The sequence below is a fragment of the Tetranychus urticae genome, chromosome 2 (assembly GCF_039701765.1).
Source record: "Tetranychus urticae isolate SD_2017Ah chromosome 2, NJAU_TeUrti_SD_1.0, whole genome shotgun sequence".
NCBI lineage: Eukaryota > Metazoa > Arthropoda > Arachnida > Trombidiformes > Tetranychidae > Tetranychus > Tetranychus urticae.
Window position 1 is genome coordinate 4,919,581 of NC_142959.1, and position 17,805 is coordinate 4,937,385.

Here is a 17,805-nt window from a genome sequence, read left to right on the forward strand (position 1 = left end):
TTTATTAAATAATACTTATTATCCAAACCAAAAGCTATATGTTTGGATCAAAAAAAGAAATGCAACATTTCCGCTGGAGATTCGGGCGATAGACAAGTATTTGATAGGTTAGGTTACGTTATATTAGATTTTATTCAGATCTATAAACTGATAATAAGGGGTCCTTTAGAATATATTGGAATATTTAAAGCACGGCTTTTTGTTGGAATATTAGGAACCAAATTATGTTGCTTTTTATTCACTCTTAAAAATTCACTTTCTCCATTTTTGTCAATTTTGATTCCTCTCCCCCCTCCACACGTACTTCCGCTTCACCCTGTATAGTCAAACCTCTCAAAGTTGCAAAGAAACAGGTCTCCTCCTTTATTAAGAGATTTTTAGTGGCGACATCTGTGAACGATCAAATGACAATTGAGTTTAGACTTATTAATTATTTGATTAACAATTAAAATCATTACATCATTTCAAATAATTTACTTGTTAACCGTTAGCTACTGCCATCTATTAATGACAATCATGATGTAAGAGAGATTGGTGTTCCAACCTTTATTTTTATAAATTGTATTGAAACATTCATTTTGAGACCTACGAATTTGAAAATTACTAATTGGTTATATGAAGTTCATTTTTTCTATTAATAACGCTTGAATATTCTTGTAAAGTGTTTTCTAATCAGTTTTATATTCACCTTATTAATTTGGAATTGGTGTTTGGTTGATTAAATTTTCCTAATTCCGTCTTTTGCCTTGTTTCTGCTTGTGCCTACGTTTATCGTCTTTTAATTTGTTCACTTTATAAAGAGCTTGCGATTTTTGCATCAAATTATTAGCTTGTGAAGCTGCTATGATTTCAACTAGACCTTCTGGGGCTATGGCCTCTTACAAAGCTGGTCAAAAGTTACATGGTTATACTTTAGAAAGAGTTGAGGATGTACCTGAGCTTTCAGCAAAAGCATATTTTTTAATCCATGATAAAACCAAAGCCCAACATATGCATTTGTGGAGAGAGGATAACAACAACTTTTTTTGTATCTTTTTTCGGACAATTCCTTCTGATAATACTGGCGTTGCTCATGTACTTGAACATCTCACTACCATGGGATCTCTCAATTATCCATGTCGAGAAATTTTTATGAAAATGACTTCTAGATCATTATCAACGTACATGAATGCTTACACAGGACCAGATTACACTGGTTATCCTTTCTCAACTACTAATCCAAAAGACATGGAAAATCTATCGAGGGTTTACTTGGATTTTGTCTTCAATCCGACCCTCGAAGAAATTAATTTTCGTCAAGAAGCTTGGAGATTAGAGCATGCTGAAATAACAGACAAGGAATCACCTTTAAAATTCAAAGGAGTTGTTTTGAATGAAATGAAAGGTGTTTATGTGAGTTTATCATAATATTGCTATTTAGATTAACTTTAACATATCTTTTTTCATTCTTATTCTAGTCAAATAACTCTACTGTGTATTACCTAGCTGTTTTACGATCTGTTTTACCTGATACTGTTTATCAATATCACTTTGGAGGTGATCCATTGGATATACCTCGATTGAGTCATGAAGAAATGAAAAAATTTTATCAAAAGTTTTATCATCCAAGTAATTCCAGGTAATAACAGTCTTTATCTCATCACTTCATCTCAATATATTAATAGCTTAATGTCGAAAATCGTTTGTCTAGATTTTTCACTTATGGCGATTTACCTTTGGAAAATCATCTTAAGCTCATCGACGAAATGATTTTATCTAAATCAGATCATAATCCACAAGTTAAGACGATATCAAAAGTATTGGAACAAAAGGTATGGGAAAGCCCAAAAGAAATTGTTACTAAATGTCGTCCTGATCCAATGGCACCTTTTCCTGATAAACAAACAACTGCTAGTCTTTGTTACCTTTTGTGTGATATCGATAATATTTACGAATCATTTGTCCTATCAATTATCGGAAAACTTCTTACAACTGGTCAAAATGCACCCTTTTATGAATCACTCATAAGATCTAACTTAGGAATGGATTATGCGCCTGGTACTGAATTCTGGGATTTCACAAAGCAAACAGTTTTTTCAGTCGGTCTTCAAGGAATTCACGCTAACGACTGTCAAAAGGTGAAAGAAATTATTCTTCAAACTTTCGAAAAAGTAGCCGAAGAAGGTTTTCCTCAGGAAAGAATAGATGCTCTTCTTCATTCGATAGAACTCTCTTTGAAGCATCAGCCAGGTGGTTTTGGATTACATTTACTTATGGCTATCCAAGGAACATGGAATCACGATGGAGATCCAATTGCAGTGCTAAGAATAAATGATAATATTGAAAGATTTAAAAAAGAGCTTTCAGATAATCCAAACTTTTTGAAAGAAAAGGTTAGAAAATATTTCATTGAGAACACTCATAATCTCTTCTTTATCATGACTGCATCTGAAGATTATTTGACGGAATACACTGCGAAAGAAAACGCTCTTCTGTCAGAAAAAACAGACAAACTGACACCCGAAGAAAAAGAGAAAATTTATCAGCAAGGAATAGAATTAATGGATTATGTGGATGATAATATGGATGCATCCTGTTTGCCTTGTTTGGATGTTAATGGCGATATTTCAAGGAAAATGATTACCACAAACTTGAATCACAGTCAAATTGCATCAATTCCTGTACAAATATCACCTCAACCAACTAATACTGTTGTATATTTTCGATCGTTAATACATTTGCCCGAATCAGAGCTACCCATAGATCTTAAACCATATTGGCCAATTTTTTGTGAACTGATCACTGAGTTAGGAGCTGGATCCAGAGATCACAAGCAGATGGATCAAGAGATTAAAATGCGAACTGGTGGACTGGAGGCTCGATCACATTTATGTGAAAGTATTGATAATTTAGATGAATATCAAACTGGTATTCTTCTCTATTCACATTGTTTAGAAAGAAATTTAGAAGCTATGTTGCATTTATGGTCAGATATATTGAACCATTTGCGATATGATGAAGATGAGCATTTAACTCAAATAATTAAGAGGATGGCCTCAGAAAGATCAGAAAAATTATCCCAAAGTGGTCATACTTTTGTAATGGTTAGAGCCGCGTCAACTCTTAAAGGCTCTGGAGCTTTCAATGAAATTTGTTCTGGACTCTCTCACATTGTGTTTCTCAAGAAATTAGCTGAGAAGAACGATATAAATGATTTACGAGAAAAACTGATTACTTTGGGTAAACTCGTTTTCCATAAAGAATTAATGAAAATTTCTGTAAACATCGAACCTTCAGCCATTGATAACTCACTAACACATTTTGAACATTTCTTGAATCAACTCCCTTCTGGTGGATCGCCAGGACTCGATAAACCTAGTGCAAGTATTAAATACCCAATCGAAAAAGATTTCAAAAAGGAACATTTCGTGTTTCCTTTTAATACAAATTTCGTTGCTAAATCAATTCTAACTGTTCCCTATGATCACCCTGACCATGCTAAATTACGTATCATGGCTGCATTATTGACCTCTAAGTACGTTCAAGAAGAAATCAGAGAAAAAGGCGGTGCTTATGGTGCTGGTATGTCGATCAATCAAGGAGGAATACTTTCATACTTTTCATATCGTGACCCTAATGTTGTAAGGACAGTCAAAGTTTTTGATGGATCTCTTGCTTGGATCAATTCGAGTGATTCATTTAACCAGCAATCTTTAAATGAAGCAAAATTATCAGTTTTCAAAGTAGTTGATAAACCAATTACTCCAGGAAGTCAAGGAACGAGACAATTCCTCGATGGTATTTCAGATGAAATATTTCACAACTATCGTCTCCGATTATTGGATGTTACCCTTGATGACGTGAAAAAGGTTGCACATAAATATCTAGGAGCAGAAGTACCTCATCGATATGCCGTTGTTGGACCCAAAAATGATGAGCTATCTGAAGATAATGGCTGGAAAGTTATTATCGATAGTGACAGTATTCTGTGATTCAATTAAAAATTGCTCATGTGTATCAATCGTTGATTGTGATTGTATTAAATAATCAAGAAATAAATGTTACTTTTTAATGCTAGAAACTTTTCTTTCTCCTTTCAATTTAATAAACCCAACATAACCAGAAGATTGATTTAATGTTAAATATTCTCAGTACTTGATATTATATATTTGATCTAGACATTGTTAGAGGTGCAAACAAAGGAAATTAAATTTGTAAAAATTAATGAATCTTCATTATTTCTTTTGAATCACAATCACAATCACAATCGAGGTCACTTTATTCGAGGTAATTGCAACTCATAAGAGTTTGTTTGAAAACGAACTCCGGTGTTTGGACGAACTACGTTTAACTACCTCAAAATGTTATAATAGAAAAGACATTTTTGATATAAATATTACTTCTGTTGAGCTTCTTTTTTTCGAGAAAATACTCAAATGCAATTCTTTATGAACTGAACTTACTAACATTAACGGCTTATCAATTCAATATCAACGATTTCTCATCTCACACAGAGACTGGCGAATGTTTAGGTAATCGATATTTCTGCAATTGAAATTAATTGAAATCAGTCGATTAATCCTGAGGTAAGTGAGTTATCTGGTTTTCCCCACCCAGTTGTCTTAAATCCGAACCTGACTGATTGCGATTCAATTTATCACTGCTTTAGCAGAATTAAGTCATCTGAACTGTCACTTTTCTCGGTGGGTTTCTGCTGATAAAAGCTAGATAGTCTGGCTTTCAATAAACTTGGTAAGACAAAAAGTGTTTTCTCATTGTTGGTGATTGATCAACTGATCTTTCTCAGATTATCAAGTAAACTGATTCAATCGTAGCCTCAATTGTGTTGACAAGCGTTCAAAGAAATTAAACTTAAAAAATAGACTTATCAATTGAAGTTATTAGTTTTATAATCCAATGCTTGAATGATTAGTTCAAAATTTGATAAATATTAATCAATATAATCATGAAAATAGACACACAATCAAATCTCTTGCTCGATTTTTACTTACATGTCGAAATTGAAACAATCTTACCTTGCACTTGCTATTTACTTTACTAAATCAAATTTCTCTCGATTCGATTCCAACCATTGCATGGGGCTTCCTTTGTGCACTACAATATCTAATCAGTTACCCTTAATAACTTTTCTCGCTAAATTGATAATAAAATAATTCCAAAAGTGCACTAAAACACACATAGAATTGTATTTAAACATTCATTTTTTCATTCAACTATGTTAAAGTTGAATCAAACTTCGAATTTGTGAATTACTGATTTTTTATATGAAGTTCATTTTTTCTATTAATTACGATTGAATATTCTTGTGAAGTGTTCGCTAATCTTTTTTATATTCACCTTATTAATTTGGAATCGGTGTTTGGTTGATTACATTCTCCTAATTCTGTCTTTTGCCTACGTTTATCGTCTTTATTAGCTTGTGAAGTTGCTATGATTTCAACTGGACCATCTGGGCCTATGGCCTCTTTCAAAGCTGGTCAAAAGTTACATGGTTATACTTTAGAAAGAGTTGAGGATGTACCTGAGCTTTCAGCAAAAGCATATTTTCTAGTCCATGATAAAACCAAAGCCCAACATATGCATTTGTGGAGAGAGGATAACAACAACTTGTTTTGTATCTTTTTTCGGACAATTCCTTCTGATAATACTGGCGTTGCTCATGTACTTGAACATCTTACTACCATGGGATCTCTCAATTATCCATGTCGAGAAATTTTTATGAAAATGGCTTCTAGATCGTTATCTACGTTCTTGAATGCATTCACCGGACCAGATTGCACTTGTTATCCTTTCTCAACTACTAATCCAAAAGACATGGAAAATCTATCGAAAATTTACTTGGATTTTGTCTTCAATCCAACCCTCGAAGAAATTAATTTTCGTCAAGAAGCTTGGAGGTTAGAGCATGCTGAAATAACAGACAAGGAATCACCTTTGAAATTCAAAGGAGTTGTTTTGAATGAAATGAAAGGTTCGTATGTAAGTTTATCATGCTATTTCTATTTATTTAATGCTAATAGATTTCATTCCATTAGATTAACATACCTTTTTTAATTCTTATTTTAGTCAAATAACTCGACTGTGTATTACGGATCTGCATTACGAGCTCTTTTACCTGATACTGTTTATCAATATGACTTTGGAGGTGATCCATTGGATATACCTCGATTGAGTCATGAAGAAATGAAAAAATTTTATCAAAAGTTTTATCATCCAAGTAATTCCAGGTAATAACAGTCTTTATCTCATCAAATCATCTCAATATATCAATAGCTTAATGTCGAAAATCGTTTGTTTAGATTTTTCACTTATGGCGATTTACCTTTGGAAAATCATCTTAAGCTCATCGACGAAATGATTTTATCTAAATCAGATCATAATCCACAAGTTAAGACGATATCAAAAGTATTGGACCAAAAGGCATGGGATAGTCCGAAAGAAATTGTTACTAAATGTCGTCCTGATCCAATGGCACCTTTTCCTGATAAACAAACAACTGCTAGTCTTTGTTACCTTTTGTGTGATATCGATAATATTTACGAAACGTTTGTCCTATCAATTATCGGAAAACTTCTTACAACTGGTCAAAGTGCACCTTTCTATGAATCACTCATAAGATCAAACTTAGGAATGGGTTACGCTCCTGGTGTTGAAATCTGGGATTTCATTAAGCCAAAAGTTTTTTCCGTTGGTCTTCAAGGAATTCATGCTAACGACTGTCAAAAGGTGAAAGAGATTATTCTGCAAACTTTCGAAAAATTAGCAGAAGAAGGTTTTCCTCAGGAAAGAATAGATGCTCTTCTTCATTCGATAGAACTCTCTTTGAAGCATCAACCAGCTTACTTTGGACTAAATTTATTCTCGACTATCCAAGGAACATGGAATCACGATGGAGATCCAATTGCAGTGCTAAGAATTAATGATAATATTGAAAGGTTTAAAAAAGAGCTTTCAGATAATCCAAACTTTTTGAAAGAAAAGGTTAGAAAATATTTCCTTGAGAACACTCATAATCTCTACTTCATCATGACTGCATCTGAAGACTATTTGACGGAATACATTGCGAAAGAAAACGCTTTACTGTCTGAAAAGATAGACAAATTGACACCCGAAGAGAAAGAGAAAATTTATCAGCAAGGAATAGAATTAATGGATTATGTGGATAATAATATGGATGCATCCTGTTTGCCTTGTTTGGATGTTAATGGCGATATTTCAAGGAAAATGATTACCACAAACTTGAATCACAGTCAAATTGCATCAATTCCTGTACAAATATCACCTCAACCAACTAATACTGTTGTATATTTTCGATCGTTAATACATTTGCCCGAATCAGAGCTACCCATAGATCTTAAACCATATTGGCCAATTTTTTGTGAACTGATCACTGAGTTAGGAGCTGGATCTAGAGATCACAAGCAGATGGATCAAGAGATTAAAATGCGAACTGGTGGACTGGAGGCTCGGTCACATTTATGTGAAAGTATTGATAATTTGGATGAATATCAAACTGGTATTCTTCTCTATTCACATTGTTTAGAGAGAAATTTAGAAGCCATGTTGAATTTATGGTCAGATATGTTGAACCATTTGCGATATGATGAAAATGAACATTTAACTCAAATAATTAAGAGGATGGCCTCAGAAAAAGCAGAAAAATTATCCCAATTCGGTCATACTTTTGTAATGGTTAGAGCCGCGTCAACACTTAAAGGGTCTGGAGCTTTCAATGAAATTTGTTCTGGACTTTATCATATTGTGTTTCTTAAGAAATTAGCTGAAAAGAACGATATAAATGATTTACGAGAAAAACTGATTACTTTGGGTAAACTCGTTTTCCGTAAAGAATCTATGAAGATTGCTATAAATGCTGAACCATCAACAATTGATAACTCACTAACACATTTTGAGCATTTCTTGAATCAACTTCCTTCTGGTGGATCACCAGGACTCGATAAACCTGGTGCAAGTATTAAATACCCAATCGAAAAAGATTTCAAAAAGGAACATTTCGTGTTTCCTTTTAATACAAATTTCGTTGCTAAATCAATTCTTACTGTTCCTTATGATCACCCTGACCATGCTAAATTACGTATCATGGCTGCATTATTGGCATCTAAGTATGTTCAAGAAGAAATCAGAGAAAAAGGCGGTGCTTATGGTGGCGATGTAACGATCACTCAAGGTGGAATACTTTCGTACTTTTCATATCGTGACCCTAATGTTGTAAGGACAGTCAAAGTTTTTGATGAATCTCTTGCTTGGATCAATTCGAGTGATTTATTTAACCAGCAATCTCTAGATGAAGCAAAACTATCTGTTTTCAAAGAAGTTGATAAACCAATTACTCCAGGAAGTCAAGGAACGAGACAATTCCTTGATGGTATTTCAGATGAAATATTTCACAACTATCGTCTCCGATTATTGGATGTTACCCTTGATGACGTGAAAAAGGTTGCTCATCAATATCTTAGAGCAGAAGTTCCTTATCGATATGCCGTTGTTGGACCCAAAAACGATGAGCTATCTGAAGATAATGGCTGGAAAGTTATTATCGATACTGACAGTATTCTTGAATTCAAATAACAATGGTACATGTTTATCAATCGTTGCTTGTGATTGTATTAAATAATCAAGAAATAAATGTTACTTTTTAATGCTAGAAACCTTTCTTTCTCCTTTCAATTTAATAAACCCAACATAACCAGAAGATTGATTTAATATTGAATATTTTCAGTATCACTCTAAGGCATATAATTTGTGAGCAAAGAAAACCAAATTTAGTCTCAATCAGTTGTCACAGTATTGCCTTGAGTCTTTTGACTTTTTGGAGTGCTGACAGAGAGGCAGATTCACATAATATACATATAAAATTAACTAGTGATTGAATAATTGTTCACATCTATGTTGGTCAAGATGTGTCCTGTGTAAAGAACCAGATGAAATTTTTTATATCCTTTTACGTATGAGGTCACTTTATTCGAGGTAATTTTATGTCATAGAGAATGTTTGAAAACGAACTCCGAGCGTAGCTTAACTACGTAGCGTTAACTTAACGAAGAAATTTTGTTAAATTTGTTGATTTACTTCTGTTGAGCTTCTTTTTTTCGGGAATTACTCAAATGCAATTCTTTATGAACTGAACTTACTAACATAAACGGCTTACATTAGATAGATTGAATATCAACGATTTCTCATCTCACACAGAGACTGACGAATGTTTAGGTAATCGATATTTCTGCAATTGAAATTAATTGAAATCATTCGATTAATCCTGAGGTAAGTAAGTTATCTGGTTTTCCCCACCCAGTTGTCTTAGATCCGAACCTGTCTGATTGATATTCAATTTATCACCGCTTTAGCAGAACTAAATCCTCTGGACTGTCACCCCTTTCCGTAGGTTACTGCTGATAAAAGCTAGATAAGGCCTGGCACTTACAATAAACTTGATGAAACAAAAAGTGTTTCTCATTTTTATGATTGTTGGTGATTGATCAACTGATTTTTCTCAGATTATGAAATAAACTGATTCAATCGTAGCCATTGTGTTCACAGCCGTTTAAAAAATGAAACTTTTGGTATCATATAACGGTTAGTAACAAAAAGACTTCAATCCATCGCAATCTTTTCTCCTTTAGTTTTGTTAACATTTGATAGGCATGAACCAGATAATTCAGAAATCAATCAAGGAATGACAAAGGGTTCAATTTGCAAAGCTTGATTATCAAGCTTCTTTAAGATTATCAATGAAGACTTCAGATAAAGATGCTTTATGCAAATAAAGTTGAATCTATCAGTTATTTTATCATCCAATGCTTGAATGAGTTGTGAAAAATTCGGTAAAATATTAATCAATATAATCATGAAAATAGACTCACTCGTCAAATGTTACTTACACGTGTAAATTGATAAAATCAAATAAATTTTTCTGCAACAACTCATTATTTCAAATCAAATTACTATAAGTGAAGACAACAGGATCCACCTAATACAGTATTGAGATTTGTTTTTGCAACATGATGAGCAAGTCTCTTCCCAGAATTACAATGAAACAATAATGCCACATAAATTCGTGATTGATTGAATCTAATTTTTCCTGATTGATCTTGATCAGATATATTAAGAAAAAATGACTCACAAATTGTCAGTTAGTATACATTACAAGTAAACAAAATTTCAAGTGTATTACAACGTGAATCATCCACTCATTATGAAAATGACATGAATTGTATTTTGTCAATTTGCTAAAATATCATAAACATTTAAAAATCAATATACTTTAACCCACATGTATCAATAAACACTTACCTTGCACTTGCAATTTGCTTTGCTAAATCAAATTTCTCTCGAATCGATTCCAATCATTGCATGGGGCTTCCTTTATGCACTGCCATATCTAATCAGTTACCCTTAATAGCTTTTCTCGCTAAATTGATAATAAAATAATTACATATGTGCACTCAGACACACATTATACTTATTAGTAAATATTGTTCATTAAACATTGTATTAAAATGGTTAATTGTGATTTAGTTATTATTTCTATTAATAGATGTCGACTTGTAGCACTTAAAATAGTCGATGAAAGATGCGATTGTCATTTTGTTGCACTATTCAAGTTAATATTGTTTTGACAGAATCATTGTTGTTATTAGTTGGTTTACATAATTTTGTGTTTTTCATCATTAAACTACGTTAAATACATCTTTAATCAATTGCGGCATAAAATTGTTTCAACCTTTCTCCGATTTTAAATTAACTATCTACTGATTTCAAGTTGCATTTAACATTAATCAGCTCCAAGTCAATAACGGTAACTTAACCTCGTGTTTCTCTGGTTATTTTTGTGCAATAATTGGAATTACTTTTATTGTTAGAAATGATTAAATCAGATAAAGAGGTTAATTACAAGCCTTCTTTGATCTGGCCAATGGTTCTTTTCTTTGTGTTTATCCATTTGGCTTCATTTTATGGATTTTATTTGTCATTTTATGCCAAAACACAAACTCATCTCACAGGTAAGCTTTTCATTTTGAAATCTTATTTATTTGGTGAAATAGCAGCGATTCAGTTTAAATTGTTCCTTAGATTCTTATTTAACATTTAACAACCTTTTTTGCACTTGATAACAATTAAATATTTGACACTTTTAATGTTATTGAAGATGAAAAAATCGAAATTACAAGAGCAACGAATTTACATGAGGCTGATCGATCAACCTCGATCTTCAATCTTGACTAATCAATATAATATTAGTAATATAATATTGTTTGATCAAATTGTGATTCAAACTATGGTTGGGTACAAAAAATCCCCCTTAATATCAACCAGAAAAACCAGGATTTATTCTTAGACCTCTAATTGTTTTGATGATTTGATTAAGAAAAATTGCATCCATCTGTGTTGACTTTATTAGATTGTGTCTTTTATTATCAATATCTTCGATAAGTAAATATGTCTGCAGTTTGATTTTAATCTGCAGTAATCAACATAATGAGTACGATGTTTCATAGTCATTATTTTAATCTTTTCAAAATTTCAACCTAAGCTTAACTAAATCATGTTTGTTATTATATAATGACTTACAGTTTTAGGTAAACCAAGCAAGATTGAAATGAGAAAACTTGATCCACAGTCAGGAAAGGTAAATTTGGGTAATAAACTGATTTGATTAATATAAAGCTATTGTTTTTGGGTTCAAGCTCAGATTTAAGTGAAGCTTTTACATAATGTCGGCTAATTCTGTAAGAGCTTGTAGTGAAGTGATGATGATTGACCGCCTAACATTTATCTTTATATATTAAATCAAAGATAGCCTTTAACCAATGTCACACCCTGTTCTTGGTGAATCTGCAGATTGACTATAAAAAGTCCTGAAAAAATGAAAGAGGAAGCAAGGAATATAAAAACTCAAATAAAGAATAGGAATAACAACATTTCATGAGAAAAATGGAATTGCTAATATTAATAGGAAAAATATTAATCCAAACAGTAAGTTGGTGTGAAAGTTGATTACAAGCAGAAGTTAACATGATAATTAATTAATCGCAACACTTCAAACACCATTTTTGTTGTTTGAAGGCAAAAATGATTACTAATAGGTGAAGTTGATCATTGCAACCAGAAAGTTTGAAAGTCTGGTTAAATCTGTTAAACAAAGAAAAGGTTGACTAACAGTTCACTGTACTAGCCAATAAGGTGGTTTCAAAAAAATCGTCATCGTTCAATCAGTCAGACATGTTAGATTGAAAATGTGGTTTTACATTGAAAGTGGAACCACAGAAGCTTTTTAAGTTAATTATTAATTGTGATTAAACTATTCTCTTGAACTAATTCTGGTAAGCTAAATTCACTTTCTGTTGTGTTACCTTTTTTTTGTCATCTGTAACTCTATGCTCTATTTCAATGGATATTCATGGATATAAAGAAGCCATCTTGAGCCAGGCAAATGAAGAAGAACCATATTCTTTTGGGTTCAACTTTTTATTACAATTGATTCCTGTTATTTAATCGATTTCGAGTTGTTTAATTGAACTCGAGGAGCTAAAGTCAACCGTCCTTTATAATTGTGATTTGTGATTTTGTTTTATTATTCAATGTGATTAGCTTGTTGTAAAAAGTCCAATCTGGGTGAAGGAAGGAAAGTCCAAACCTTTTTGGTGAATTTTTTATTGTGACTAGTCTGGATGGTTTAATTGAAACAAATTTGTTTAATTAACCAAGTTGAAGGATATTGTGTCTTTGTGGTCATTTGTGTTACAATTAATTTGTTTATTGGTGTATCAAACAATACATTTGTTTTAATGTGAACCTTTGGATACAAAGAGGGAAGCGTAAACTAGGTGAAGGAAGAAAATTTCAAACAAAAGGCAACAAAATGCAAGATGCTGATGATGCTGATAATGAGGATTGAATAAAAGTAATAGATGATGATCATAATAGTAAGGTGAAGAAGAGGAAAACGCCCAAAAATGCTATGGATACCTGAGCTTCAATAAGATTGTATCATTGATGGTGGAAACATATTTTTGCTTGTTTCATTTTTTTGTTTCTAATAATAAACCTGGTGAAAGTAATAAAAAATATTGTCAGGGAAAACATAAGAGGTCAGATAATCATCTTTATTATCAATTAATCATTCCACGAGGTTCTTTAATGATATGATTGACTATTTATCTACATAACCCAAACATGATCAAGATCATCCAGCAAATTATTGGCTATTTAGTTGCCAAACAATCAGTTCAACAATGAAGATCATCTTTTGTATTGATGGAAACAAATTGATTGACTTGTGTTAAACTTATCAAATCAATTTACCTTTGTTATAAGTTACTGATTTTCATCGACTTTTTTTACAATCAAAAATCAGCTCAATAGCATTTAATACGTGAGTGGTAATTTCTTTATTCTAACCATTAGTTAATTGCATTCGGAAATGTTATTTCAAGTGAAATTGAAAACCTTTCATTGTTGTTACAATGAGTTACAATGAATTTCAAGGGGTGCAAAAAAGGTGTAAATTCAATTGTGATTCATTCTTGTAATTGATTGAAGATTATGTTTTTCATTTTCTTATTGCTAATACTAATTGCTCTTGCTTCTAATAGTTGACAATTTACATGTTAACATATCATTATTGACATATTTAAATCATTAATCTTTCACTCTATTCACTGGATTTAGTGATGTGATTTAAGATTTACCGAAAAGTCAAATAATTTTGATTGATTATCCACCAAATTTAAGGGCCAAATAGCGTGAGCTGATTAAGATGAACATTGTATTAACAATAATATTAATAGTGATGGGACAAAATATATAAACTCCCTTCAAATCAATCTTATTGTTTACAAATTATTATTACATCTAAACCTTTCATTAAAGAAATGTATGATTCCAAAGGCCTTTGTTGATTAAATGAAACATTGATTTGTTCAAGTACCTTTCAAATTATTGTAAATTTGATTTGTTATCATCGATGATTGTCATTGCTATTAATGTTGTTGATCAAATGAATTGTGGTTAATTTGATTATGAGAACAAGAAAAACAGGAAGAATCGGGTTGATCTGAATTCATATTTTGTTATTAATTTCTTATTACTGTGAGCAAAGGTAAATCAAATAACATTTATCTAGTTCATGACTGAGCATTTATAAGGTTTTATTACCCAGCAATGTTAGCTAATTGTGATTCAGCATATAGTAAACATACTGACATGATCTTAACCTAATTGTTGCAAGTGATCAAGCAGTTTTATCACCAGTTTTAGCCGTTGTTGTCTTGAGTTACTTCAAGTATCAGACAGTTAAACAGATTGTTATATAAATACGTAAAATGCGTTTATTCACAGATTAAATTGTTAAGTAACAAATTAAGTAACCAAAAAATTATCATTGCAGTGTTACACAGGAATTAAAAAGCGATTAACTCGCGGAAATTAAATCACTTATTATTACAATAGAAAGTGTTTTATCCGATTTGTTTAGTTGCCTTGAATGAAAACAAGAAATTTGAAAATTTAAACACTTAATTTACATCTATTGTCGCTCATAAATCTAAAGCTTTGTATACTTTGTTTTAACCAAACAGATTGATTAACAATTGGCACAATTAGTTACGACTGATTTGTCATTTACATTGTCACCATAGTAAATATTGAGGATGTAATGTTGGACTTGAAATATAAAAAACGAAAGTTAAAAGCAGATTTTGAGTTGAAATGAAAATAGTTGACTGAATCAAGAAATAAAATCTTGCAATAAAACCCAAAATTGTTTACAATTTTTATCTGATTATTGGTGACTTAGTGGGATTTCCATTCGATAGATGGCACTACAAACCATTTTTTTTGTTCTGGCTCTCAATCATTTCCTACAATTTGTATTGTTTTGTTTTCATTAAATTATTCAATTTCAATTTACTAATTTATATTTCTTTTTTTATCTTGCAGTTTATCTTCTCATCGTATTTGGTGGTCTTGGTGTAACTGCTGGAGCTCATCGATTATGGTCTCATGGAGCTTACAAAGCCAAATTACCGTTGAGAATATTTCTAGCTGCTCTTCAAACCTTATCACTTCAACGAGACATTTATGAATGGTGTCGAGATCATCGGATTCACCATAAATTTTGTGAAACTGATGCTGATCCACATGATGCTAGGCGAGGTTTCTTCTACAGTCATATTGGCTGGTTAATTGTTCAAAAACATCCAATGGTTAGTATTAGGAGGCAACAAATTGATTACTCTGATCTTCTTTCTGATCCAGTCGTCCGTTATCAAAGAACGTAAGTTGATTGAAATAAATTTAAAATCGGTTTGAAATTATATTAGTAATAGTAATAGCTAACAAATGTTATCTCTCTTTTTTTAGATTTTACATTCCATTGGTGATTCTTTTAGGAGTTGTCATTCCAACTTTAATACCATATTATTTTTGGTCGGAAGATTTGATAATTTCACTTTTTACATGTTTCTTTCTGAGATATGTAATTTCCTTACATATCGCTTTCTGTATAAATAGTGTAGCTCATATGTATGGTCAACGTCCTTATGATAAACATATCAATTCCAGAGATTCATTGGGACTTGCGTTGACTGCTATGGGTGAAGGTTTCCACAATTATCATCACACATTTCCACAAGATTATTCAACATCTGAATGGGGCTGGAAATTCAATTTAACCACATTTTTTATCGACATCTGTGCTTACCTTGGATTAGCCTACAATTTGAAGACAATGGACAAGCAAACAATTGCCGCAAGAAAGTTACGTTCCGGTGACAAAATCAATTAATAGACCAACAAACTTCAAATTACAAGCAACTTAAACTTGGACCAAATTGGACCAAAAATTTTAATTTATTGTTTTTGCTAAGAATAAACGTTTCAAATTTTGCATCGTTACTATTAATGATCATTATATCATTAAAATCATCTCATAGCTATTCTTATTTATTAATTACTATCTTTATTTTTTATTCCTTAGCCCCTGTATTACATTTTGTCGCAGTTGTCTCAATTTTCGGATCAAATTCAACATAATTTGGCTTATGTTCGCGATTAAATACATGAAAATCATTTTTCCATGAAGTCTGGAAAATGATAACTTTCAACATTTTCCTTAAACTATTTTCGTATCTGGTGTGTCATAAAATATGTAAAAAATCTGACGCTATTAGATGTTGCTTCACAAGCCTCCTGAGCAATCAGACTAAAATTTGTATCGTCATGAAGGCAACTCTTAACAAAACATGAACTATTTCTCAAGCAAAATGTATTACAATTTTGACGGATCATTTCAACACATATGCTAGTTAATGATAGTTAATCTCATTCAACAACCAACCAATCAATTTAAAATGAAAATGTCAAATATATAGTTCTGTTTGATGGATTGCAATCATTTATACCAAAGAAATGGCCGCATCAAAAATGAATCTAGAAAAATGTTCTTCTCTCTTAATCAACTTCTCATTGAATTAGCAAGTCACAGTATTGTCAACAATCATTTAATTCATGTACACTAAACTCTGGTTATGAAAATGCACATTAATAATGTTGATTGCCAAAGCTAAAAATTAACCAACCCTGTAAACAAAATTGTGATGACAGTGATTAAGTCAGTAAATTTTGGCAACCAATTCATGGTAATGTAAATCAAGAGATAAGTCCAAACTGAATTGCATTAAATGAGGATCAACAATGATCAACGAAAAATATTAAATTAAAAGGCGAAACGAGGAAATAACCAAAACTGTATCATGTTAAGAATGAAACTGTTGAGACTATCATTTTTGAACTCAACTTACCCTTTCGGTTCCAATGCGATTCAGATTTAGATGAAGTTATAAATTTTTATGGATAAATTAAAGTTGAAATAAATGTTAAGTGTTAGTATAGTTAATAGTTGGGAGCTGTTAAATGATGAGGATGAAAGGAAAAGGGGAAAAAGGATTGAAAAGCGAAGAGGATAAAATATAAATGTATTTTTAGCGAAAGAGTTGTTTGTGTATTGCTTAATGATAATAATAATAATTAGCATTCATCGGCACGGTTTCTTGGTTATTTAACTTCAACAATATACACACAAAAACAATAATAACAAGTCGAAAGGAGAACTTTAAATTATTATTTATATTTTATATTATATGTGTGTGTGTGTATTTATAAAATGTAGTTCCCGTCATTTGATGAATTATATCATTTTGTGAATTCAAGTAGGAAAGGCATAAAGAGATGAGTTGGATATGGATGAATTAATATACGGAAGCTCATTCCAACTCCCATTGCTAACAATTTTTAAGGCCCAAAAAGCTAGCCGACAACCAAAAATAATGTAAGTTTTTTTGGGGGCAAAAAAAGCAAAATATAAAAGACTTTGCTACTTACAAAATATTAACGCATATAAGATGAACAGTCTCGGTAAATCCTATGTGAAAAAAGCAACAGATTCAATCATTGACTAGACTGAAAATGACTAAATATGATTGATAAAGGTGAGATTATTTCGTCGATAAATTAAGCTTAATTGGATTGGTATGGGTCAATGAATAAACGAAATCATCTGATTAGTTTTCAATAAGCGCTTTATTGAACAGATCAATGTTTACACAAAATCCTTAGTGAATTGCTCTTGAAATAAGACGCATCAATATATCGCAATTATTGATAGACATTTATTATAAAAGCGAAAATTTGAGAAAATTAATAAGATAATTATATTTATGCAATAAATTGTAAAAGCCGAAAAATCTCTATAATTTATTGATTACAGATTATTTTATAAAATTATTG

The 17,805-nt window shown here is 31.6% G+C and overlaps 3 protein-coding genes across 3 annotated transcripts; all 3 read left to right on the forward strand.

Annotated features, from left to right (window-relative positions):
* The first annotated feature begins 565 nt into the window (after positions 1 to 565).
* On the forward strand, positions 566 to 4,060 carry LOC107366546 (presequence protease, mitochondrial-like). The gene is made up of 3 exons (XM_015934172.3): positions 566 to 1,392; positions 1,458 to 1,618; positions 1,691 to 4,060. Exons 1-3 carry the CDS (start codon positions 844 to 846, stop codon positions 3,969 to 3,971), a joined length of 2,991 nt encoding a protein of 996 aa, XP_015789658.1. The 5' UTR covers positions 566 to 843; the 3' UTR covers positions 3,972 to 4,060.
* A 1,233-nt stretch (positions 4,061 to 5,293) lies between these two features.
* Positions 5,294 to 8,669, forward strand: LOC107366337 (presequence protease, mitochondrial-like). Its single transcript, XM_015933918.3, has 3 exons — positions 5,294 to 5,979; positions 6,067 to 6,227; positions 6,300 to 8,669. The coding sequence occupies exons 1-3, from the start codon at positions 5,431 to 5,433 to the stop codon at positions 8,587 to 8,589; spliced, it is 3,000 nt and encodes a 999-aa protein (XP_015789404.1). The 5' UTR covers positions 5,294 to 5,430; the 3' UTR covers positions 8,590 to 8,669.
* Positions 8,670 to 10,649: 1,980 nt separating this feature from the next.
* On the forward strand, positions 10,650 to 15,970 carry LOC107366559 (stearoyl-CoA desaturase 5). The gene is made up of 3 exons (XM_015934187.3): positions 10,650 to 11,021; positions 14,959 to 15,295; positions 15,382 to 15,970. The coding sequence occupies exons 1-3, from the start codon at positions 10,883 to 10,885 to the stop codon at positions 15,803 to 15,805; spliced, it is 900 nt and encodes a 299-aa protein (XP_015789673.1). The 5' UTR covers positions 10,650 to 10,882; the 3' UTR covers positions 15,806 to 15,970.
* Positions 15,971 to 17,805: the final 1,835 nt, after the last annotated feature.